This window comes from Camelina sativa, chromosome 10, assembly GCF_030686135.1.
Source record: "Camelina sativa cultivar CO46 ecotype springtype chromosome 10, ASM3068613v1".
Classification (NCBI taxonomy): Eukaryota; Viridiplantae; Streptophyta; class Magnoliopsida; order Brassicales; family Brassicaceae; genus Camelina; species Camelina sativa.
Window position 1 is genome coordinate 9530854 of NC_141889.1, and position 21876 is coordinate 9552729.

Genomic DNA, 21876 nt, shown 5'->3' on the forward strand with positions numbered 1-21876 from the left:
AAAAATAGGAAAATATATTATAACTCTTAACGATAAAAACAACATTCTTGGGTAAAAAAATATCATCAATTTTATTTTGGTAACTTGGTAAGTAAAATGAGGTGAGATAAATATAATAAACCTTAATCTACAGGGGACTAAGCTGCAAGTCTGCAACATTTGTCTATACTGTATATACACATATATTCATTTCTATCATCGAAAGTAAAATTAAAAAAAAATAAATGGCTTGAAAACGGAAGAGCTAGTGACTGACTGATCAGTGAGTGAAATTCCTGTTGAATTGTTGATGTTTTGAAGCATTGCAATGTTGCTGCGGATGATGTCTAACGTCTGATTGTCCCTAAAATTCATGAATAAAACACAAACTCTTTTTGACTCCTTTGTAAATAGAGAAACACCTGAAATTTTGAGTTAGCTTTAAAAGTTGTAGTTCGAGTCTTTTACCATGTCTTGGAGTCTTTCATATATAGCTTCTGGTCTGAAACTTAATTGTTCCTGCCACAATTTATATATATAAACTATATAATCAAACCTGCTCAAATTCATATATGAGATCAAAACAAGGGTCATGTTGACTTGATTCAGAGAACAACTTACAGTTCCATAAAGCCTTTGATGAGTTATGGATTGCCCCTGCAATGAGATTAACATATAAAATCAGCAATATATCTCAGAGACTCTATTTCCAAAACTCGGTAACACACTTACCAGCGAGTGTATGTTTGGATGGACAGTACAATATCCATTGCGATTTGAGGCCATCGGGTTGATTTGTCCCTGTAAATAACACAGAGGAACTAAGTTTGGATATTGAACCTTTTTTATACTGTAAATGACTATTCTCGTATACCATTTCATGAGGCATATGTTGGGAACTGAGGTAGTCATCGAGAATAGAGTATCGGTTTCTTTGTTCTTGCAAAGCGGTTACTTTCCAGACTTCTTGCAATGAATGTTCCTTCACAAAGAGAAAGCCAGGTTAGACTAATTACGGGCCTTAAGGGAAAGATCAAGAGATCAGTAGTCCACGAAACCATCTGAGAAGAAAACCAAACCTGTCCTGTGTCAGCTACATTATCGTCTTTATTCATCTCATATGTGTTGTTCTGTTCTTCATGTATAGGAAGATCTTGAGCTATAACCGATTCTGACTCTTCCACATTTTGGATCAAGTTACTCGTGTTCTCACACTTTCTTAAAGCTTCATTCAGCACATTAATCACGGCGTTATAGCTCTCTTCAGATAAAGATGCTTCCTCACTCAATTTCAAAGAACGGAGACAAAGATCCATGTACCGTTGAGCCTTGGTTGCTTCTACATCTATCTGATCAAGTTCCATGTTTATTCTGCTTTTAGCATTCTTTGTCCAACGCTTCAACACATACTGAGAAGGAATACTAAGTTCTCCAGACATCTGCAGAACAATCATCGCGTGCCTACAAAGAAAACCTTTGAACTCAAACAATCGACAAGAACAGACAACTTCAGATGATTCAGAGTCCCACCCTACAACGAAAGCACGGTTCTGTTCATAATCTTGAACCCTGAAAGTCCTTTTGTTAACCTCATCATCTTCTTCGCTTTCTTTCTTCGGATGACAAGCAACTCCTCCCAACACCTCCACCTGAAACTTCTTGAATATCTCACGTGTGTATACCTCAGCCATTTGCTTCCCAAATGGTGAAGGAGACTTAAGTCCGGGTTGTTTATACAATGTCTCAATCTCCGCTTTCTCTTCCTCTTCGTACCTCTCTTGTATCTTCGTCTTGTATTGATCAAGAAATGATTTTAATGTAGTTTTCCTTTGAATGTATTTATCAAAAACAGAGTTCACGCTATCTGATCTTTGAGCTGTACACATTCCCGCTAAAGATACATCTTTCATATACACAGGAACCCAATGTTCCCTATCTTCATACAAGGACTGAAGCCACGCATTGTCTCTCATATGAAACCTATCAACTACCTCCCACCATTTCTTTTCAAATCCATCGCTCTTCCAAGACCCGTAAATAGCATCATTTATCTCATCCATAAAGCTTTTCTCTTGTCTCATAACATGACCAAGCTTTTCTGGCATCTGACCAAGAGTATCCCACATAAAAAAACAATGACTAGAAGATGGGAACACCTCTGAAACAGCTTCTTTGAGCATTTGGTCGTGTTTGGTAAGTATAACTCTAGGTTGGCATCCATGCATCGCTTTTAACCATGCCCGGAAGGCCCAAACAAATCCAGATTTAGACTCGTCTGTTAATAATAATCCACAACCAAGCAACAGGAACTGTCCATGGTGGTTCACGCCAGTAAAAGCCATAAGAGGCAACTTATACTCATTCTTGATGAATGTAGTGTCGATGGATACAACATCACAGAAACAAGTATAATCCAATCTGCCTTTTGCATCAACCCAAAAAATGTTTCTTAGACTCTGCTCCTCGCTGAGATCAATGGAATAAAAGAAGAAAGGGTTCTCAACTTGCATATCCGTAAAGAAGTTTAAAAGTCTCTCCACATCCCCATCCTCTAGAGCTAAAAGCTTTCTGATTTTCACTTCTTTCACTATAGCACCGTTTTGTTTCTCAAGCTTTTTACGCCCACCCAACTCTCTCAAGGACTTGGCTTGACCAGTGAAGACTTCATGGTTATGTTCTTTAACCAAACTACGAATAATCCACCTCCCATCTTGCCTTCTCTTAACATGTAAACATGCTTTACAATCAGTTTTGGACGATGAACGATTGATTCTACCTCGTTTTCTTGCTTGAGGAATGTTAAACCCATCAATACCTAAACCAGTAGTATCTATGTCAGTCTTCTTGCTCCCATATCGTGTACAAACAAACTTGGCATCGATAAACTTCCCAGTCATTCTTGAACGACGACTAGCTTTTATAATGGTAGTAAAACCAACAGAGTTAGCGTATTCTTTGTAGAACTCAAATGCTTCCTCTTTAGATTCAAATTCTCTGCCTTCATTGATCTCTAAGTTAGTCCTATGATCATCCAACTGCACATTACTACACTCTCCTGACAGCATTTCGAAACCAATCCTCAATTAGTTCAATCCCTTCACCCCTCAAAACCAAAAGCCATTTTGATCAAAATCATACCTGTTGAAACAACCATGGTCAGCTTAGCTTCCAAGTTGCAAACTTTAATGAAAAAAAACATAACTTTACCATCTACAATGGAGCAATTGAAACTTAGTATCAGACAAAAACATCAAAATGGTAAGCAAAAACATCTTTCAGAAATGGAAACGAATCATCGCAACTAAGAAAAGTCAACCATACAAAGACTCATTATCTAAAATTCAGCTCCAATCATCATCAGACCTAAATAGTTATAACAGAGTCTAAGACACAATAGAATGAAACTCATGTTTTAAGACTAAGCAACTGTCCCAAAGCAAGAACCTTGAAAGAGTGATTTAAGCAACTCAAAAATGAAGGATCTATAAACAGAGTAAACAAGAAACTAGTTCATTAAAGTGCAAAGATGATATATTTATTGAGAGAAATAATAAAGATAGATATGATTACATGATGATGATGAAGAAGAAGAAGAAGAAGACAGGAGGAGAGAGTGATGACCGGAGGCGAGTACAGATTCTATTTTCATCTCCGCGGAATTTTTGATCTTTAGGGCAAAAGAGTCGGAGTCGTACTCGCTTTTTCTATACTCGCGGTTCTCTTACCTCTTCCTCCGGTTATTTTAGCCTAACCGGATTCTTTTTTTCAATAACCGGGCAAAATCTTAAGCCACACATTTGGATTTTCTGATTTCTGGTTATCTTCTTCTTCCTCACGACTTCACACACCCACGCAGATGGAAAAATACGAAATTGGAGGAAAAAAACTGCTGATTTGCTCGGATTGACAGAACTATTCCCCAGGTTTTGAATTCTTTTTAGTTGATTTTTTTTTGAATATATATGATAAATCTTAGAGATTTAAGCTTCTGGTAGTTAGATTTCACAGTAAAGCTTGCGTCTTGTAATGTTGATTGAGCTTGTTTCTGAGAAATTTTCTATCTTTCTCTCATTGGAAACCCATAAAAATTGAAACTTTGTGTAATTCCTTAGCTAATAAGGCGTGAGTGGAATGTGGATTTTATTTAGTCTCTAGTTTCTTCAAGAATTAACTCTTTGATAGGTTAAGGAAGGTTTGGTACTTGTGAGATTTTGATTTTTCATGTCCTGTTTTGATTGAATAGATGGTGCATTACTGTGTGTGATCAAGATTGCTTAGTAGAAATGGGTTTGGCCGGTTGTGTTGGTAGTTCTCCTCTTGTATCTATGGAATTGAGGTGGGCAAGAAGAAGAAACTCTGATGATGCTGCATCAGCATTGCCTCGATCCATACCTGTTTATATCTCTACGTTGAAGAAAGATATAAACATAGAGGAATTGAGGAATTTGTATTCACTTTGTAACCACTCTTGCAACCGTTTGTCAGAGAATGGCAGCAGCAACGTCGAGAAGATTGTTGACATGAAGAAGCTGCGTACAGCTATCTCCCGTAGTGATGTTGTTGTCTCTGTGTTTTGCAAACCTCGTCACGCGGATCTTCATGATGCTGTTTTGTACTCTGAGGAAGAAACATCTTTGTATCCTTCAGAGTTTAGGAAACAAAACAAGGATGAGAGTTCTCTGGGAGACTTGTTGCAGAATGCGATACCTCTCACTCCTTCTACTGGACAGCTTGTTGGATTCGGTCGTGCTTATTCTGATCATGGCTTGACTGCTTCTATCCATGATCTAATGGTATTTTTTATCTATAGATGGTCTACTCGAGCTGTAATACCTTTATCTTTGGTGCTAAGATGTGTAATTTGGTCTCAGTGTCTTCCAGGTTTTACCTTCACTACAACGGATGGGAGTTGGTAGACTGATAGTTAACAGAATTGTCAGGTGTGATGGTATAATCCACTATGATTTTGCTTTACTCAAAATCTCTTGACCTTCTCGTAAAGGTTAGTTCGTGAAATAGCAAATTGCCTCATTCATTGAAATAACTGTTTCAATAGGCTTCTCACAAGCAGAGACATCTACGACATAGCAGCTCTCTGCTTCGAGGATGAAAGGTACCTACCACCATTCATCCTTAGCAACTTGTGAGTTTTTTGTTGTAGTCTTTCACGCTAGGTTTATGATCAAAAGATATAGACAGTGTGATATATTTTAACCACGGATATGGTAACGGTATCTTGTTGATGCTAACTTGAATATGGGTAGAATTGGTATCATTATGGGATTTGGTGGATGCAGAATTCCTTATGTATATGTCTACTGATAAATTTACATGTTTGTCAGGCCATTCTTCAAAGCCTGTGGGTTTGGAGATGACAGGATGGGCTCAACGACGATGATGTTCACGAAGAGCTTGGAGATGTAAAACCGAAGCGAGAAGCCAATTGGATTATCAGAAACTGCAGGTCAAAAGCAAGTTGAATGATCTCTAAAACCTTTTTTGTATCTCTCTGATGATGATCAAAGGAAAAGGTCAAAGATTCATTGTCTTTCTTGCATTTGGATTTGATATCTAGTGATTACTCTCTTTTCTCTTTCATTGAAAGCAAATCATATACATAAAATTTTGAATGTTCCACCTTGTAAGTTTAGGTTTTAAGTTTAACTCAAGAATACATCTACTTTTGGTTGAATCTTAAACTTAAAAGTTACTCTCTACAAAAAAAGAAAGAAACATGTGTGTTTGTTATATAAAGTAAAAATGTGTTCGTAGGAATGTTTCGGTTTGATTCGTTAATAACTATATGCTTCCACAACCACAACTATATTTTACAAGTGAGGTTTGATAATTCATTCCATTCGTATACTTTTTTACTAACATTTATAATTATATAAACACTTTTATTCTGTTCTCACGGGAACGCTATTATTATTCCCAAAAAAGTTCAAACTAGTGAATGTATGAATTCACGGATCTATGTTAGATCTTCTTTTTCTTTTACATATTCTTTAACCGTTTGAAAAATAGTACTGTAGTTGTCGTCGAGTAGAAAAGAAGAAGAAACTATATATATGTATATTATAAATTTATAATGACTTCTCTTAGCATAATAAGTAGTTTCTTAACATGTTTGATGTTTCGAATGATGGGCCTGCTAAAACTGCTGATCACGTGCTTTACACACTAAGTCTATATGTTAATGTAATTATGTATATACTTTTTGGTCAATGATGACTTGATCAGGGTGAAGACTATAGTTTATATGTACTTTACTTTTGGTCCGAATATCATATTTATATTTCAAAACATTTTGTGGATACTAATTAATCTTTTCTTTTACAACGGATACAATCAAACTCATCATGCTTTAAGAGCACTGAGCACGTATATACGTGGTAGATCTCATCATGTTTGGTTTTATTTATTTACGTCAATGTGGACATGTGCGTGATCTATGTCATTTGAAGTTTCCGTATTATAAAATGATAAATTTATCGATAAACTATATAACAATTTTTACAACAAAACTATAAAGAGGGTTGTTTTTGACAAGAATGTTCCATACATGGATTATCAACCATATATATATATATATCGTGGAACTCGTAATTATGTCAAATACACTTATTATCTATAGATCCACAATATATTACATAGTAATATAGTATAAATATAGTCACTATGAAGTCCTTACACTGTACTCAAAAAGAGTTCATATTATATACTAACTCACGGTCATCCACTTTTTATCTATTAGAGGTAGCTTTTGATTTTTGATCCAATATATCAGAAGATCATCATAAAATTAGGAGACAGATTTCAAGTTTATCACTATAAGTTTAATCATATTTAAACCATTATAAACATCTATAAGTGTAAAAACATTTGGGTTATGATTAGTTTTTCAGATTCTAAATTAGTATGGACTTGGGTAAGAGATTTTCCACAGTTTTAAGTATATATAATTGACATATATTTCTTTGTTTTAGTCTTTTAGACACCAACGGGCGTATATTTCTATGCAAGACTAGGCATAGATATGATATGTCATATGTGTAACGTTCACATGGGCCGGTTACTTTTTATTTTTTCTTTTTTGTTAAACCTTGAATACCATTTGTGCCCGGCTGCCCGCACAAACACAAATTATGGTAATATGTGTTACGGTTTACGACTAAATGATTTAATTAATAAACCAACTATCAAAAACAATGGGCCAATACAATCGACATAAATAAATCAATAAATAGACAAAGTGGAGAAATATGAGAAGGAAAAAGATGGTGAAGAGGACGAACTCTTGACTCAGCTTCATGTGTTTGATTCCTAGCCATGTGCACTGTGTACCTACCATAATCTATTGACTAATCAATACATATACATAAAGAATGGAACATCGATGATATAACATAACTCCTTTTTTTTTTAACTTGTAAACACATGTCTACCTTATCTATAAATAGGTTTATGGATGATGTTTTATTATGCTAGAATAGTGGGTTCATATAGTCGTCAGTAAATATACTTATAGAGTTATAGTTATCTAGATTTGATCAATATACAGAAAATATTTGACTATGTCTACTTGGTTAAAGACTTGAAGATATCTTAATTTGCTAAAACAAGTAGCAATGATATTTTAGTTTGTTTGGGTCAAAAGTGAGTATATTGTCTTTAGGGAAAAATGTCGAAAAAATGCCGAACTTTCAAATTTGGGACGAAAAAGCCTGAATTTTCAAGATGTCATTTTAATCCCTAAGTTTGGGTTGACCCTTTCATTAAATAGCAAACTTGTGTTGACCTGGCCAATTTAGTCATGGTGTTAATCACCGTTAAAAATCCGAAAACGGAGTTAACTATTCGTTAACAGTCTCCGTTTATCCCAAAACGAAGTCGTTTCTTATAACGAAGAAACTTAAAACCCCAAAATCGATTTTAGGGTTTGTAAACCCCCAAATTGACATCCTAATCAATTTTTAGGGTTCGTTAACCCCAATTGCGATGGCAAGAACCCGTGGAGGAGGACGGAAGCTTCCAACTCGGTGGTCAATGAGACTGAGTTCGGCGGAGACAGTGGATGCAATGGAGACGATGGAGACTGAGGAGGCAATGGAGACGATGGAGACTGAGGAGGCAATGGAGACGATGGAGACTGCGGAGACTGAGGAGGCAATGGAGATTGCGGAGACTGAGGAGGCAATGGAAACGATGGAGACTGCGGATGCAACGGTTCGCAACCCAGCTGAGAGTGAGCCTGTTTCAAACCCAGTCGAAGGAGTGACTGAGATTGGTCAACCGAAACAGAAAAAGAAGTATCGAAAAAGAAAGAAGGGTGAAGATATTGAAGAAGATCGTGAGGCTGTTAGTGGGGATGATTGTACGGTGGCTGGCGATGAAGATTGTGATGAGATTGGTTATGCAGACGAGGTAAATGGAGACGAGAATGAAGAAGAAGTTCATCAATCTGACCAACTGGCCATTGTAGTTGTAGAACCAGTAGTAGGTGTGGAAGGTAATTGGGTAGGAAATATAGGTGTAGAAAAAAACAATTGGGAAGGAAATGTAGGTGTAGAAGAAAACAATTGGGAAGGAAATGTAGGTGTAGAAGAAAACAATTGGGAAGGAAATGGGAGAGAAAATGTTGAGGTAGGTGAAGAAGATGCAGGAGTCGAGGAAGAAAATTGTGAAGACTTTGAAGCTGAATTTGGAGCAGCTGCGAGAGACGAGGCAGATGGAGATGATGCAGATAGTGGAGATGAGATTTGGGATGATGAGAGGATTCCAGATCCTCTATCACACAGTGGTGATGAAGACGATTGTGATGAAAATGGTGATTGTCATGAAGCTGAAGATCCTGAAGAACTCTTGAGATTGGGGAAAACATTCAATGGCCCAGAAGAATTAAAGATAGCTGTGTTGAGGTATTCTTTGAAAACGAGATACGACATCAAGCTTTATAGGTCAAAAAGTTTGAAGATTGGTGCGAAGTGTTCTGCCACTGATGTCAAATGTCCATGGAAGTGCTACTGCTCGTATGACAAGAAAAAGCATAAGATGCAAGTTAAAATATACAATGAAGAACATGCTTGTGTGAGATTAGGGTACTCGAAGATGTTGAAGCATGGAACAATTGCTTGGTTGTATAGAGAAAGGTTGAGAAGGAATCCTAAAATTACCAAACAAGAGATGGTTGCAGAGATCTTGAGGGAGTACGGTTTGACAGTGACTGAAGACCAATGTGCAAAGGCTAAGACAAAGGTTATTTAAGGGAAGAAAGAGAAAGTCGAAGATTATGTTGTGGACTGGTACACAGCAAGAATGTGGGAGCTAATATACTGCGATGGTATTGGGCCTGTTCAAGGCAAGCTCTTGTGGCCAAGAGTAAACAGATTAGGAGTGTTGCCTCCTCCATGGAGACGAGGCAATCCTGGGAGACCAAATAACCATGCTAGGCGGAAAGGGCAGTTTGAGACTGCTTCTGGCTCCAACACCACGTTATCACGTCACCACCGTGTCATGACATGTTCAAACTGCAAGGAAGAAGGACACAACAAAAGCAGCTGTAAGAATCCGAGAGTTGCAACTCCACCAAGGCGAGGAAGAGGTCGACCAAGAAAAGATCAGGTAATAATAATTAGAGTTGGTGTTTCTTGAAAATTTGTTGAATGGTAATAATGAGTGTTTATATGATTTATTGACTTAAGTGCCGAGGATTATCTTGTTTGGACAAGGACAACCGTTAGTTGGAGATCCATCTCAGGTACCACCACCATCTCAGGGACCACCATCTCAGGTATCATCATCACAGAGAGGACGAACATCACAGAGAGGAAGATTACATATACCAACTGAGAGAGGAAGATCACATATACCAAATCAGAGAGGAAGAGCACATATACCACCACCTCAAACAGGAGGATCTCAGGAAGCATCTCAGAGAGGAGGTTCTGAGACAGGAGGTCGGGGTTCATGGTTTCAGTGTTCAAGCTAAGAAGTTGTTGTTGTTTTGATGTAGTTTATGTGTTTTTTGGTTACTTTCAGAACCGTATTTGGTGTTTTTGTTTGAGTGGTTTGGTGTCATTACCACATGTTGGTATTTGTTTTGTTTTGTATTAAGACATGTTCTGAATATGAAATATTGTCTATTTCATTCACCACTTCCATAGCGATTACAACACAAACAAACGATTCTTCTCTTTTCTTTGACCATACATCACATAAACCAACATAATGGTCATAACACATAGCCACACAAAGTACAATTTGAAACACACTTGACATTTGTGAAGTTCCATTTTGCTAACCATTTCTTCATCCTTCAAAGCTTGGATCATAGCCTTTAATTCATTTGCCTCAAATTTCACTTTGTTAATCTCATTTGCCATGATGGCTACTCTTGGCAGAGCATCTTCAACTTCTTCAAAAACGGCATCCTCGACCCACTTAAACAAGTGATTCTAATGCACATACAAATAGCACATTATTAACTTGAATTGGGGAACAAAACGAAGAACAAGTTTACATACTTACATCTTTCTTGGTTGTCCACGAATTCACATCTCTTTTGCTGACACAATGGAAGAAAGGTCGACCCGGATTCTCTTGCGTCTTAGAAGTGAAGATAGTAACACCTAGACCACATACACACTTCGACGGCACACCACGTTCACCGATGACACCGGATGTGACAGAGCTGGAACTCATTGGACTAGAGAACTTGATTCGATTAAGATGTCAATTTGGGGGTTTAGGAACCCTAAAAATCGATTTGGGGATTTTAAGTTTCTTCCCTAGAAGAAACGTCGTCGTTTTGGGATAAACGGAGACCGTTAACGGATAGTTAACTCCATTTTCGAATTTTTAACGGTGATTAACACCATGTCTAAATTGGTTAGGTCAACACAAGTTTGCTATTTAATGAAAAGATCAACCTAAACTTGGGGATTAAAATGATATCTTGAAAGTTTAGACTTTTTCGTCCAAAATTTAAAAATTCGGCATTTTTTTAGACATTTTTCCCATTGTCTTTATCTTTTAAGTATAATATAATTTTGATTGTATAAACTTACTTATATATATAACATACGCCTGTCAGACTATAAGTTAGATTCTCTTCTCCTGAATTTACTAATTTAGTGTAGAATGTTTTGTAATTTCTTGACCAACCCCATTGGATGGACCAAATATTTTATCTCTTAATATTTCGTTTTGGTAAAAAAAAATCAATTATATTAATTTACTAAGATTGGTTTATCCATTTTCTTCTACAACTTTTATTTTTGTTTGGGATTTTATTCTTTTACAACTTTACTAATTTTTCTGGTAGAGCACTTTACTAAATTAACAAAGGCAAACTTTACTTATACGGACTTAATTACGTCAATATGCATAATTTCCTCAGTATATATAGTAGTAGATGTAGATGATAAACATGACCTTTTCTTACTTAAACTTACCTAATATTACAGTGATTTTTTTTTTCAACACCAAAATTACAGTGACTAGAAATTTAGAATATAAAATACAAAACTTATAATTTGTATAGAAAAATTCATAAAATTGGGAACCCGTGCAGTAAGCATAGTGGAAGGCGATGCATGTTTGTTAGCGACTCGAGACAAATTCGCCGAACCCTAGTTTCGTAGTCTTCTCCTTCTAGGGTTTCTTTTTTTGACTACTTGACACAAGTTCTTAATTAGACGGTAACGATATTCGCATGTTACATCGTATGAAATTGCGAGCCACTCGAAACAGGACGGAAACTTATTAGACAGTAGACACCAACATATTTCTTTTTTTTTTATATCACTAGACACAGCCCCCAAATTATGATAATCTCAACAAGTGTATTCGGTTTACAGACCGGTCCAAACCATAATGACTTGTAAGATAACTAAATAGCTTCTTTGTATTCTTAAAACACGCTATAGCCAAATATATTATTTATCGAAAACAGTTATATATATAAAATAGTTCTCTTATCCACCAATTATTTCATTTATGACTACAATGCAAACTTTCAAGCAAAACCCTTTTCGTCTACCTTTTGACGTGGGCAAAAGCACATTTAGAACAATAATGCTGGTTATTCTAAACGTATTTTTGATTGATAGCTCAATATAGCTAATGGAAGGGTTTCCATAAGGAATACGTTTTCGGAAAGTCAAACCAGTGAATCTGATTTCTGGCTTGTAACCATTGTAACTAAAATTTAAAAGGATACATACAAAATGGCTAAAAGCTTTTTGGGCCGAACGTACATCTGTGGATCCCATTTTTGGCCTTTATATGACTTTTTGCGAAAGTGATAGGTCCTCTGACTCTGAATGAATTGGCTTTGTTTTTCTTACAAAAATCAAGATAGGACATTTTTCTTTGCAGAGGTCAAGATTCTTTTATTTTTGTCCTACGGAAGTTAGTAATACAAAATCAGATTGAATCGGTGAATTATGTATACAACATAATTGAATTGGTCCAAAACTAAGTCGAACATTCAAAGATCGAAGACCTCTAAACTAAAACACACTCATCGGGCATTAACATACTGTTTTACTAAGACTACCGTCAATGATGGCCAGAGGACTTCTTTCTGGTTCGATAACTGGTCTCATTTGGGTCGTCTTATATATGCCTCTAATTGGACCACGAGGAATCATTGATATGGGTATCGGTCAACACGCTACAGTTGCTGAAGCTTGGACCCATAGTCGGAGACGCCATCGAACAACCCAACTCACTGCAGTAGAGGACGTGATACGCACTGGCTTAATCGCAATACAGAGGTAGATAAAGTTCTATGGAAAAGGAAGAATGATGAGTACAAAGCTGTTTTTTCTACTAGGGATACCTGGAATAATCTCCATCAAGCCTCAAGTGTGGTCGGTTGGAGTAGGGGGGTATGGTTCACCCATGCCACTCCAAAATTTTCTTTCTGTGTTTGGCTAGCAGTGCAAAATAGGCTGTCCACAGGGGACCGGATGATGCTCTGGAACAACGGAGCGGATGCCACCTGTGTTTTATGTCACAATGCTCTCGAAACGAGAGACCATCTCTTTTTCTCCTGTGAGTTTACAGCTGGGCTTTGGAACAACCTTGCATCTCGCATTTACACCACTAGACACTCCACTGATTGGCAAATGGTCGTCAATACGACTTCTTCTTCTTGGCCTCATCGGACAATTGGGTTTCTTGCGCGTTACGTTTTGCAGATCTCTGTATATTCGCTTTGGCGGGAACGAAATGACCGTCGACATGAAGCTCCCCCCATCGCACAAGCTCAGCTCATTCAACGGATTGATCGACAAATTTGAATCCAACTGCTTGCAATTCAGCTTGGAGGTGATGTACGGTTTCAGGATGGATTGGGCATTTGGCTAGCATCGCGTTTTTGATTCCTCTGCTTTAATACTTAATCAGCTTTCCCTGTGGACAACAAAAAAAACTTTTAAGTTCCATGTCGCACACGATGTAATAACGTTTTTTATTTTTTGAATCTAATTTAACATATTTTCAAAAAAAAAAAAAAAAAAGCTATAAGTTTATTTTAATTAAAATTGTTACTTGGTACCATATTTTTTTTTTCATTTTGTGCAGATTCCAAATCTCAAACTATTTGAACAGAATGATCCTCAAGATCACAAATTTGAATCTCGATGTTAGGAAGGAGGCTAAATGTACATGTTTGACCCAAAAACATTTATGTGGACCAAAGTGTTCGATGAAGAAGATTTTTTCTTTACAACACAACTCACAAGATCCATTTTCACAGTTTTATTATATACACAAATTAAACAACCTAAGCTCTCCCATACGGCCATACCAATATTTTGATTCCAAGTCTTGAGTCTTTTAAATCACGTACACTTCATAGGAGCACTCCAAGTTGTGTTCTTAACTTGTTCAGATAGGGACAAATACTTTCTCCAGTCATCAAGAACGAGATTAAGATCATGAAGCTTCTTCTCTAATCCAATACAACAATTAGCATGCATTGTACACACCAAGTTTATGTCTCTGCTCGTCTGACAAAACCCACCAAAGTAAACCGTATCAAAGAATCTCAGTTGGATTCCAATCTCCGAGACTAAGGCCTTGTGTTTGATTTTGTTGAACACATCTTGGTCATGCAACTTTGGATAATCTAGACGTGATTTGTACCAAAACTTGTAGAATTCGATGCTTCTGTGGTTTGATTTCACGTAAGTGAAGCCTCCATTTACCCAATTGTCTGAGTCATTAGGATCACCGAAGAATCTATCACAAGCCATTTGGAAATCTCCATCTGGATATAGCCGAGGAAATGGATTTCGAAGCCACATTATATCTGCATCCTAAATAATTAAACATAACATCGTTATGTATTATTTGAGTTTTATTTTACATAAAAAGAGACTACCATATCAAACAAAAAAAATAGGTTTGCGATTTAATCTGTTTTGATTCATAGAAAAGAAAAAGAAAAAAAGAAGAAAAAAAAAAAGAAGAAGAATATGCTATATTTAATGTTATTTTATTTATTTATAACTATGATATGTTTGGTAGCCAATGAATGCCAATAATAATTCCAGAATAATTCTTATGACATGTGAAAGTTAGGTGTTGTTACCATTTAAGACATTTATACCAAAGTTACAGTCGAAATGGAAAATTTTTAAGTTTAGTCAATTAACTAGCATGGTGAGCATTTCAATTAAGGTAAGCAGTAAATGCTAAACATAATTCTTGAATAATTCTTATGACATGTGAAAGGTAGGTATTGTTACAATTTAAGACATTTACAGAATGGAATATTTTAAACTTTAGTCCATTAATTAGCATGGGTGACCTTTCAACTAAGGGACCATCATGGGTACAGAAGTTTTGTGATATTTTCTACTAGTTTGGTGAGTCTTGTGATATTTTCTACAGAAGTTTTCTTTTTTTGTAACTGGGCCTTCTTCGATATATTAAATTTAGACCATATATAGTTTTTTTTTCTTAGACATTAGTGCATATTTATAAGATATATATATATATATATATATATATATATATATATCTACATAATGGCAATGCAATTGTACTCATCGACTAAGCACCAGTTCTAGATAAATTTTTTGATCAAAAACTGATTTAAAAGGATTGCTAAAAAGGAAGGAAATTGAGATGGACAATGAAGATGAGTACCGTGAAGATGAAGTTGTATCCCATTTCTAGCACTTGTGTGAGAAGCTCGATTCTTCGCCACATCATTTTGAGGTAGTCAGGAGTAGCAAAGCGTTTTTCACCGGAGAAATCAGTCCCTCTGGTTTCTAGATAGTAGCAATTAGGGTGAAGTTGTGAGCAACGATCAAATGCCTTGGAATCCAAGCAAACCACAACCACATGTTGAAGTAGCTTCTGTGTTCCTTGTCCGATATGAAAACTCTCAAGAAACAGATCGAACAGAGAGTTCGGCTCTGCCCATGCTTGGTTCAACGTAGTTACAATAACTGTTCGATTCTCTGTCGACGCATTCTCCAGAACTTCCCTAAAACTGATCGATCTTGTTCTCTGAGAAGCCAGAAACAAATTTCTGATGCAAAACTCGTAAAAAAGAAAGAGATTGAAACCCATTTCAGACAGAACATGGATCGAGACATATACATGTGCAGATCAATGTATAGTGGTAACTAAAAAGAACTCACTGTTTGTAGAGAAGACGAAGAGGTGTGATCGAGCAGAGGACGAAAAGAGCTGAGATTGTCAACATCGAGCTCTTGATGAAGAGGATAAGCTGTTTTGTAGATAAGGAGACATGAAGCCGCTAAACCTAGAAACAAAAACAGGTTTCTCTTCACTTCTTTTTGTTCGATCACAGATCCCAAATCAAGAAAACTTGAAGGGGAAGAAGAAGAAGAAGAAGAAGAGTTCATGTGTTCTTGAGGGGATTCAAAGCGTTTCTTTCGTTTTCCTCTGTTCTTCTCTCTGATTTTTTTTGTCGGTTCTTATGACTAAGTAGTAAGTACAAAAAGCTATTTTGATTACATTATTTATTTATTCATAGCAAAGATTTTTTTTTATAAATTAATTCTTTTACCAACTCTTCTTCCAGTTTATAAATTAATAGTATAAAAGAGATAAAATCGTGTACAAGTTAAACTGTGAATATATACTACGTACTAAAGTAAGATGATGGAATGAAAGTACAGAAAAAGACAGAGAAACATGATTTGGTGGATGAGAGACGAACTTAATTATTTTTTTCTTAAATAAAAAGACAAACAATCATACTTAATACCTATTTTGTCTAATAGCATTAGGTATATTTAACTTAGTAATCTAACTAAAAAATATCTGCCGAATCCGCCATGTAAAATATCCATAAAATTAGTTCTTTAAATTCATATAATTTATATTTTATGTTGTATCTATTTGTTAAATATTGAATATTTTGTAAATTGAAGAATAACTAAATTTTCTAGTTGTTGTGCGGCTAAATATTTATATTATTTTTTAATCCGCAATACACATGACCATTTGTTTGTTATATTTAGTTTGTTTTGTTTAGTGTTTGAGATTCCATTTTGATTTTTAATTATTATAACAAAAAATAAGGGATCTAAATACATAATCAGTAATTATACGTTGTGATTAAATCACATTTTTCTAATGATTTAATTATTTTATAGAATCTTAATTAAATCAACTTGATTTATGTCAAATATTCTAATATTAGTAGTGTTTTTTTGGTGAGGATATTAGTAGTGTTGATAAATAATTAAATGAGAATCTAACCCGTGTTAACACAAATTTAAAAATATTTTATTAATTTCAACATGTTCTCTTTATAACTCATCTACTATATAACCACATTATATAGTATTTTAGAATTTTTTAATTTTACATATTCGTTATAATTAAATTTTTTATTAAGTTTATATATGTTAATTATAATATTTAAATAATTGTCAATCGAAATTTTTCTTATGTTAAGAATCAAAACTCACAGATTTTGGAAAACAAAATGGGAATCAAATTGTTTTTTTTCTTTGTTTACGAAGGATTCAGATATAGAATATTTTCAAAACACAACATAATGTATGGTTAAATATATGATAATTTCTATTTCCATATTGATTGCTGTTATTTTTAAATTGAAATGAAATGTAAAATATTTAGGAAACAAAATCTGGAGTAATGTTCGTTTTGGAAAATTTTAGAGGTTAATGTGTTAAATAATTTTTTAAATAAACAAAATGAAAAGGGTATAACACAAAATGTACTTCAAATTTAAAAACAAAACTAAAAAAGCATAACAGAAAATGTACTTCAAAAAAATGTTAATTTTTGAGAAAGAAATAGTCTTCGTAACCCAAATTCAAACTTTCATTTCAGAATTCACCTAATATTTTATTTAATTTAATTGAATGACAGTAAAAAAAAAATTGAGTGACAATTGTTTAACTAGTTTTTCCATTGTAGTGACACCAAGTGGCTTTTTATTCTGTTTCCATCACGCTCACGTTATTTCCAGTTTACTCGTGGCGTTGTTATACTTTAATTTTTTCTCTTAATTAATTTTATTTTAAGTGAATGAGTCAATTAATTAATTCTCGGATTAATGACTAGACTAGGAAGCGTCGAATTCTAGATGCATCTCATGGAGTATTATTAATTGTCGCCTTAGTTATATCAATCGATCAAATAAGACTAAGTCTAACTCGAACACCATTTACCAAAAAAAAAAAAAAAAAATAGTCTAAATAACTGTTTTGATTTTTAATCAGAAAATTAGGTCTGAGTTTTTCATTTTTGACATTGTATAGTGTACGCATAATTGTTCTGATACTCTTCATCATGTGGTTTTAGACTATTTCATGGGTTTAAATCGTGCCCTCTCATGGTATCTAGGCAAATTTTATAACGGAGAAAAAAAATTATTTATTTTTTGGGTTAAGACTCAAGAATTTGTCCTGTCATCATAATCTTTTTGTTGTTGTTGTTGCTCTCCCGAATATTAAATCCTCTTATTTATTCTTTTGTTGTACCGTAGCTTTCACATTATTATGACTCAAAACACTGTAGTCTACAACATGCTATAAGGGATTTTCTTTGGTCTGTCATGTATACTATATACGACGAATTCAGTGATTATTTATTTCAAGGACCAATTGTTTTCAGTTGGACAGTTGTCTGGGCGTACCTGTTCGGCAAATTCCAACAACTTGGTTCTGTACAAGAAAAGATACATGTATACATTCATAATCAATTACGATAATCATAACCGTAGCAGTATTTCTGCTTGTTTGTTGTTATTTTTCTTTCTAAATGTGGCAAAAACTTTTAGATACGCATATGTCGAAAAGTAACTATTTTATCATTTAAAACGTTCATAGTAATTTACTAAAATAAACAGTAAAACCAAAACCGTGAACAACTATGAACGTTTATTTTAAGCATGGTATTATGTGAACAACTATATGGTATTATGTGAACAACTTCACATTTTCATGCTTCAATTATTTTGCCAGTTTTTCTTTTGTGAACACTAAAAGGATAATTAAGAATTATAGAATATACTAATTTGATTAAAAAATATAAAATATGTTGCATTTCAAGATTTTTTAAATACCCTTCAATAATAGTCTCACATTCCCATCCCCACTATGGAAAGGTAAACCATAAATTAGAGGTTTGCCTTCATAATTTCTTATGGCTTCTAATTTTTTAAAAATAATCTTTATATGTTTGATATTTCCAAATAAAATAAAAAGCGTACTATCTCAGCTCAAAACTAAATTAATTAAGACACAAAAACCCACTTCAATAACAACGAAACTATCTTAACGTACGAAACTAGCTAGCTTCTACTATATCTACTACTGATCTTACGGCATTCAATAACCACACCTAGGCGGAATATTCCATTTAGTCACGGATACGGTCGTGTTTAGTGACACATATCGTTTCCAGTCTTCAAGAGCTGCCTTAAGATTATTCACTTTGTTGTCCAAACCAATACAACAATTAGCATGCATGGTGTTGACCACATTGATGTCCCGGCTCGGCCGACAAAACCCTCCAAAGTAAACCGTGTCAAAAAACCTCATCTTTATCCCGAGTTTCTCGACGTGATGATCGCTTTTTATAAGGTTGAAGACATCTTGATCGTGTTTACCAGGATACTTCTTACTCGATCTGATCCAGTATTTGTAAAATTTTGAAGTTTTGTTGCTTGCCTTGACGTATGTAAATCGGGAGTTGACGTGATTCTTTTTGTCTGATGGTTTTCCATTATAATCATCGCATGTTATTTGAAAATCAGCGTCTGGAAAAAACCGGGGAAATGGGTCTCGAAGCCACAAAATATCTGCATCCTATATATATACAACAAGCTTATCATTAATATTCAAGATTGTAGTGTTTTGTTTGCGTGTGTATGTGTGTATAACTGTATATAGACGTTTAAATGTCAATTATATACCGACAGAGGTTACGTACTTAAATAAATCTGTTGACAAACACACATATATATATATATATATATATATATATACCATGATTGTCATCACATTATATATATATATATATATATTTCTCATATGACCAAAATTTATTTTTTATATATGTCACCACAATTAAAAAGGGTTGCACAGTTTCAGTAAATTTTTACCAACGTGTTATTTTTTATTTTGTTCTACATAACTTGTTTTCTTTATAACTAAAATGTTATTATTTTACATATCTTGTTAATTCGATTTAGTGACTTTATATGCAAATTAATGATAAGCTTGTTGTATATATATAATGCAGATATTTTGTGGTTTCGAGACCCATTTATTAATATTTATAATGTAGTTCATAATCCTGATCAGTTAACCTTTACCGTCGAGTCCTAGCCAGCCACGTTATATCAAAGAATTAAATATAATTCAAGGAAAAGTAAACGTAAAAATTGGAAGTTAGAGGTGTGCTAGCGCTAGAAACAAAACGAAGAATCACGATAGTCAAATCTAAAACCCTCGAGGAAAATAAAATCTAACAAAGGGACAATACAATGTTAAACAAATCCTACATATTTTTTTTTTTTGAATTTAATGTTAAATTATATTAAAACAAACTTTTTACAAAGCTTTTTAATGCAGTTTAGAGAGTGTTTTTATAGACCATAAATGGAACAAATCCTACATATTTAAAGATATTACCAACCATTTTCTTAATATTTGAAATTATATAGTTAGTAAATGGTTGGCAACTTTCACTGATGGTGCGTGAGTTTATTGTCTAACCTCAAATGCGCAGATTTGAAAACAAATTACTTATATATTAAAAAAAAACATATACTAATTAACTATGAATAAAATAAGAGAAGAAGACTGAGATATTTTACGTACCGTGAAGATGAAGTTGTATCCTAAACCAATGACTTGTCTAAGAGATCCATTCGTCGCCAAATGACCTTTAAGTAACCAGGAGTCATGAATCTGTTTGGCCCGGATAGTTGGTCTGAATCCGTGGCGTTAATCAAGTAGCAATGAGGATGAACCTTTAGGCACTGATCATATGCCTTGTTATCCAAGCAAATCGCGATTACATGCTTCAATAGCCTCTCTGTTCCTATTCCGACTTTAAAACCCTCTCGAAATACATCAAATGTTGAGTTTGGTTCAGTCCATGCTTGGTTTAACGCTGTTATGATCACCGTGTTATCCTCCATAGCCGCATTCATTAATACTTTTTCTAACTTTGATACCGGTTCTTTCCTTGGCACCTAAAAAAACATCAATACATTTAAGAGTAAATAACATATCATCATGACGTATAAAGACTACAGATCATTTTTTCTTTTCTACACAAGTTCTCTTAACTACGAAATATTGTAAATTTGAGAGATTAGTCTAAAATGGAATCTGACATTTTGATAAACTAAACGATATATAAGAAATTTCATGTGTAACATATATGATATACACTTACTGTTTCTAAGAGAGTTTCGTTTATGATTTTTGAAGAAGAGCAATCGGTATTCGATGGAGACAACATCATGTTGAGTGGATTATTTGCAGATTTATAAAATAATAGACAAGAAAGTGTTACGGTTGCGACCAATAACACGATTTTCATCACGTCTCTCCCTCCGAACAAACCATCGGAATATATCATCGGCGGTTTAGATTTTTCACCTTTGATGCTAACTTTGGCAAATTCGTAGCCCATTGAAGGAGCTTCGCCGTTCGTGCTCTTCATAATTTTGGCTATGAATCTTTTTTTCCTTCTTTGTACGTGTTACTTATAAAATATGAGTTAATTATATAGCCGCCATTTAATAGTCTTTGATATGAGGTCAAAAAAAAAAACAGTCTTTGATATTTGTTTGAATGTTCTTTTTCTGTTTAATTATATAACTTAACTTGTGAAGAAATTTGTAACGATTATTGTGATTGTAACTTATGAAGATATTTTTTTCGCTCGCATGGGAAGTTTCCTTTGAATACCATGACCAAACTGGTTCGGTTTTGTTGTGTCTCGAAATGAGAGCATAAAGACCTACAAGTTAACTAAGAAAACTATATAATACTCGAACAAATTTGTTCTTAATCAATAATTTTTGATTATTACGTTCTAACGAACAAAAATTTGTATTTGAGTGATAGAGTTCATATTGGTCGACTAACAAAAAAGAAACTAATGATTAGTGGCTTATTTAAAATGATTGTTATATACTAACCCAAAATATAGGAGTGCAATTCGGATTTTTCGTATACTTGATTATATCAAATTTCTTCCTATTGAAAACATGATTTCTAATAATAGAGCGAATTAATATGGCTTATGGTCTAGTGTGCTACAAGAGCGGTTCAGCTTAAACCATCCGGTTTATGGGATGGAGGGACCTTTTTTGAATTTTGAGATAGTTACGTATTTTAGCGTTGAATA

At 34.4% G+C, this 21876-nt stretch overlaps 4 protein-coding genes and 2 pseudogenes across 10 annotated transcripts; 2 read left to right on the plus strand and 4 right to left on the minus strand.

Annotated features, from left to right (window-relative positions):
• Nucleotides 1–47: 47 nt before the first annotated feature.
• On the minus strand, nucleotides 48–3687 carry LOC104718312 (protein FAR1-RELATED SEQUENCE 1-like). Of its 2 annotated transcripts, XM_010436034.2 has the most exons (8): nucleotides 3550–3687; nucleotides 3118–3189; nucleotides 1059–3034; nucleotides 854–961; nucleotides 712–780; nucleotides 601–636; nucleotides 448–498; nucleotides 48–343 (listed from the first exon to the last, which is right to left on the minus strand). In XM_010436034.2, the coding sequence occupies exons 1-8, from the start codon at nucleotides 3626–3628 to the stop codon at nucleotides 260–262; spliced, it is 2475 nt and encodes an 824-aa protein (XP_010434336.2). In that variant the 5' UTR covers nucleotides 3629–3687; the 3' UTR covers nucleotides 48–259. The 2 variants fall into 2 exon arrangements, with proteins under 2 accessions (XP_010434336.2, XP_010434337.2); XM_010436035.2 differs by lacking the exon at nucleotides 3118–3189 and having other exon boundaries at nucleotides 1059–3117; nucleotides 3550–3678.
• On the plus strand, nucleotides 3621–5712 carry LOC104718313 (GCN5-related N-acetyltransferase 3, chloroplastic). Of its 4 annotated transcripts, none has more exons than XR_015568444.1 (5): nucleotides 3621–3902; nucleotides 4223–4772; nucleotides 4851–4927; nucleotides 5036–5092; nucleotides 5322–5712. XR_015568444.1 is itself a non-coding variant. In XM_010436038.3 (5 exons), exons 2-4 carry the CDS (start codon nucleotides 4263–4265, stop codon nucleotides 5065–5067), a joined length of 609 nt encoding a protein of 202 aa, XP_010434340.1. In that variant the 5' UTR covers nucleotides 3621–3902; nucleotides 4223–4262; the 3' UTR covers nucleotides 5068–5092; nucleotides 5322–5712. The 4 variants fall into 4 exon arrangements, 2 of the variants coding, with proteins under 2 accessions (XP_010434340.1, XP_010434339.1); XR_002033789.2 differs by having other exon boundaries at nucleotides 4851–4919; XM_010436038.3 differs by having other exon boundaries at nucleotides 4861–4927.
• Nucleotides 5713–10148: 4436 nt separating this feature from the next.
• LOC104720228 (uncharacterized protein At1g43920, Chloroplastic pseudogene) lies at nucleotides 10149–10683 on the minus strand (annotated as a pseudogene).
• Nucleotides 10684–12549: 1866 nt separating this feature from the next.
• On the plus strand, nucleotides 12550–13289 carry LOC147935939 (uncharacterized). Its single transcript, XM_087468529.1, has 2 exons — nucleotides 12550–12761; nucleotides 12938–13289. The coding sequence occupies exons 1-2, from the start codon at nucleotides 12550–12552 to the stop codon at nucleotides 13287–13289; spliced, it is 564 nt and encodes a 187-aa protein (XP_087324655.1).
• A 301-nt stretch (nucleotides 13290–13590) lies between these two features.
• On the minus strand, nucleotides 13591–16058 carry LOC104718316 (uncharacterized protein At4g15970-like). Of its 2 annotated transcripts, none has more exons than XM_010436042.2 (3): nucleotides 15645–16058; nucleotides 15145–15532; nucleotides 13591–14309 (listed from the first exon to the last, which is right to left on the minus strand). In XM_010436042.2, exons 1-3 carry the CDS (start codon nucleotides 15707–15709, stop codon nucleotides 13833–13835), a joined length of 930 nt encoding a protein of 309 aa, XP_010434344.2. In that variant the 5' UTR covers nucleotides 15710–16058; the 3' UTR covers nucleotides 13591–13832. The 2 variants fall into 2 exon arrangements, with proteins under 2 accessions (XP_010434344.2, XP_010434343.2); XM_010436041.3 differs by having other exon boundaries at nucleotides 15145–15510; nucleotides 15645–16020.
• A 2664-nt stretch (nucleotides 16059–18722) lies between these two features.
• LOC104718317 (uncharacterized protein At4g15970-like) lies at nucleotides 18723–21186 on the minus strand (annotated as a pseudogene). Its single transcript, XR_015568445.1, has 3 exons — nucleotides 20917–21186; nucleotides 20334–20710; nucleotides 18723–19316 (listed from the first exon to the last, which is right to left on the minus strand). The product of XR_015568445.1 is annotated as an uncharacterized protein At4g15970-like (transcript).
• Between the last annotated feature and the right edge of the window lie 690 nt (nucleotides 21187–21876).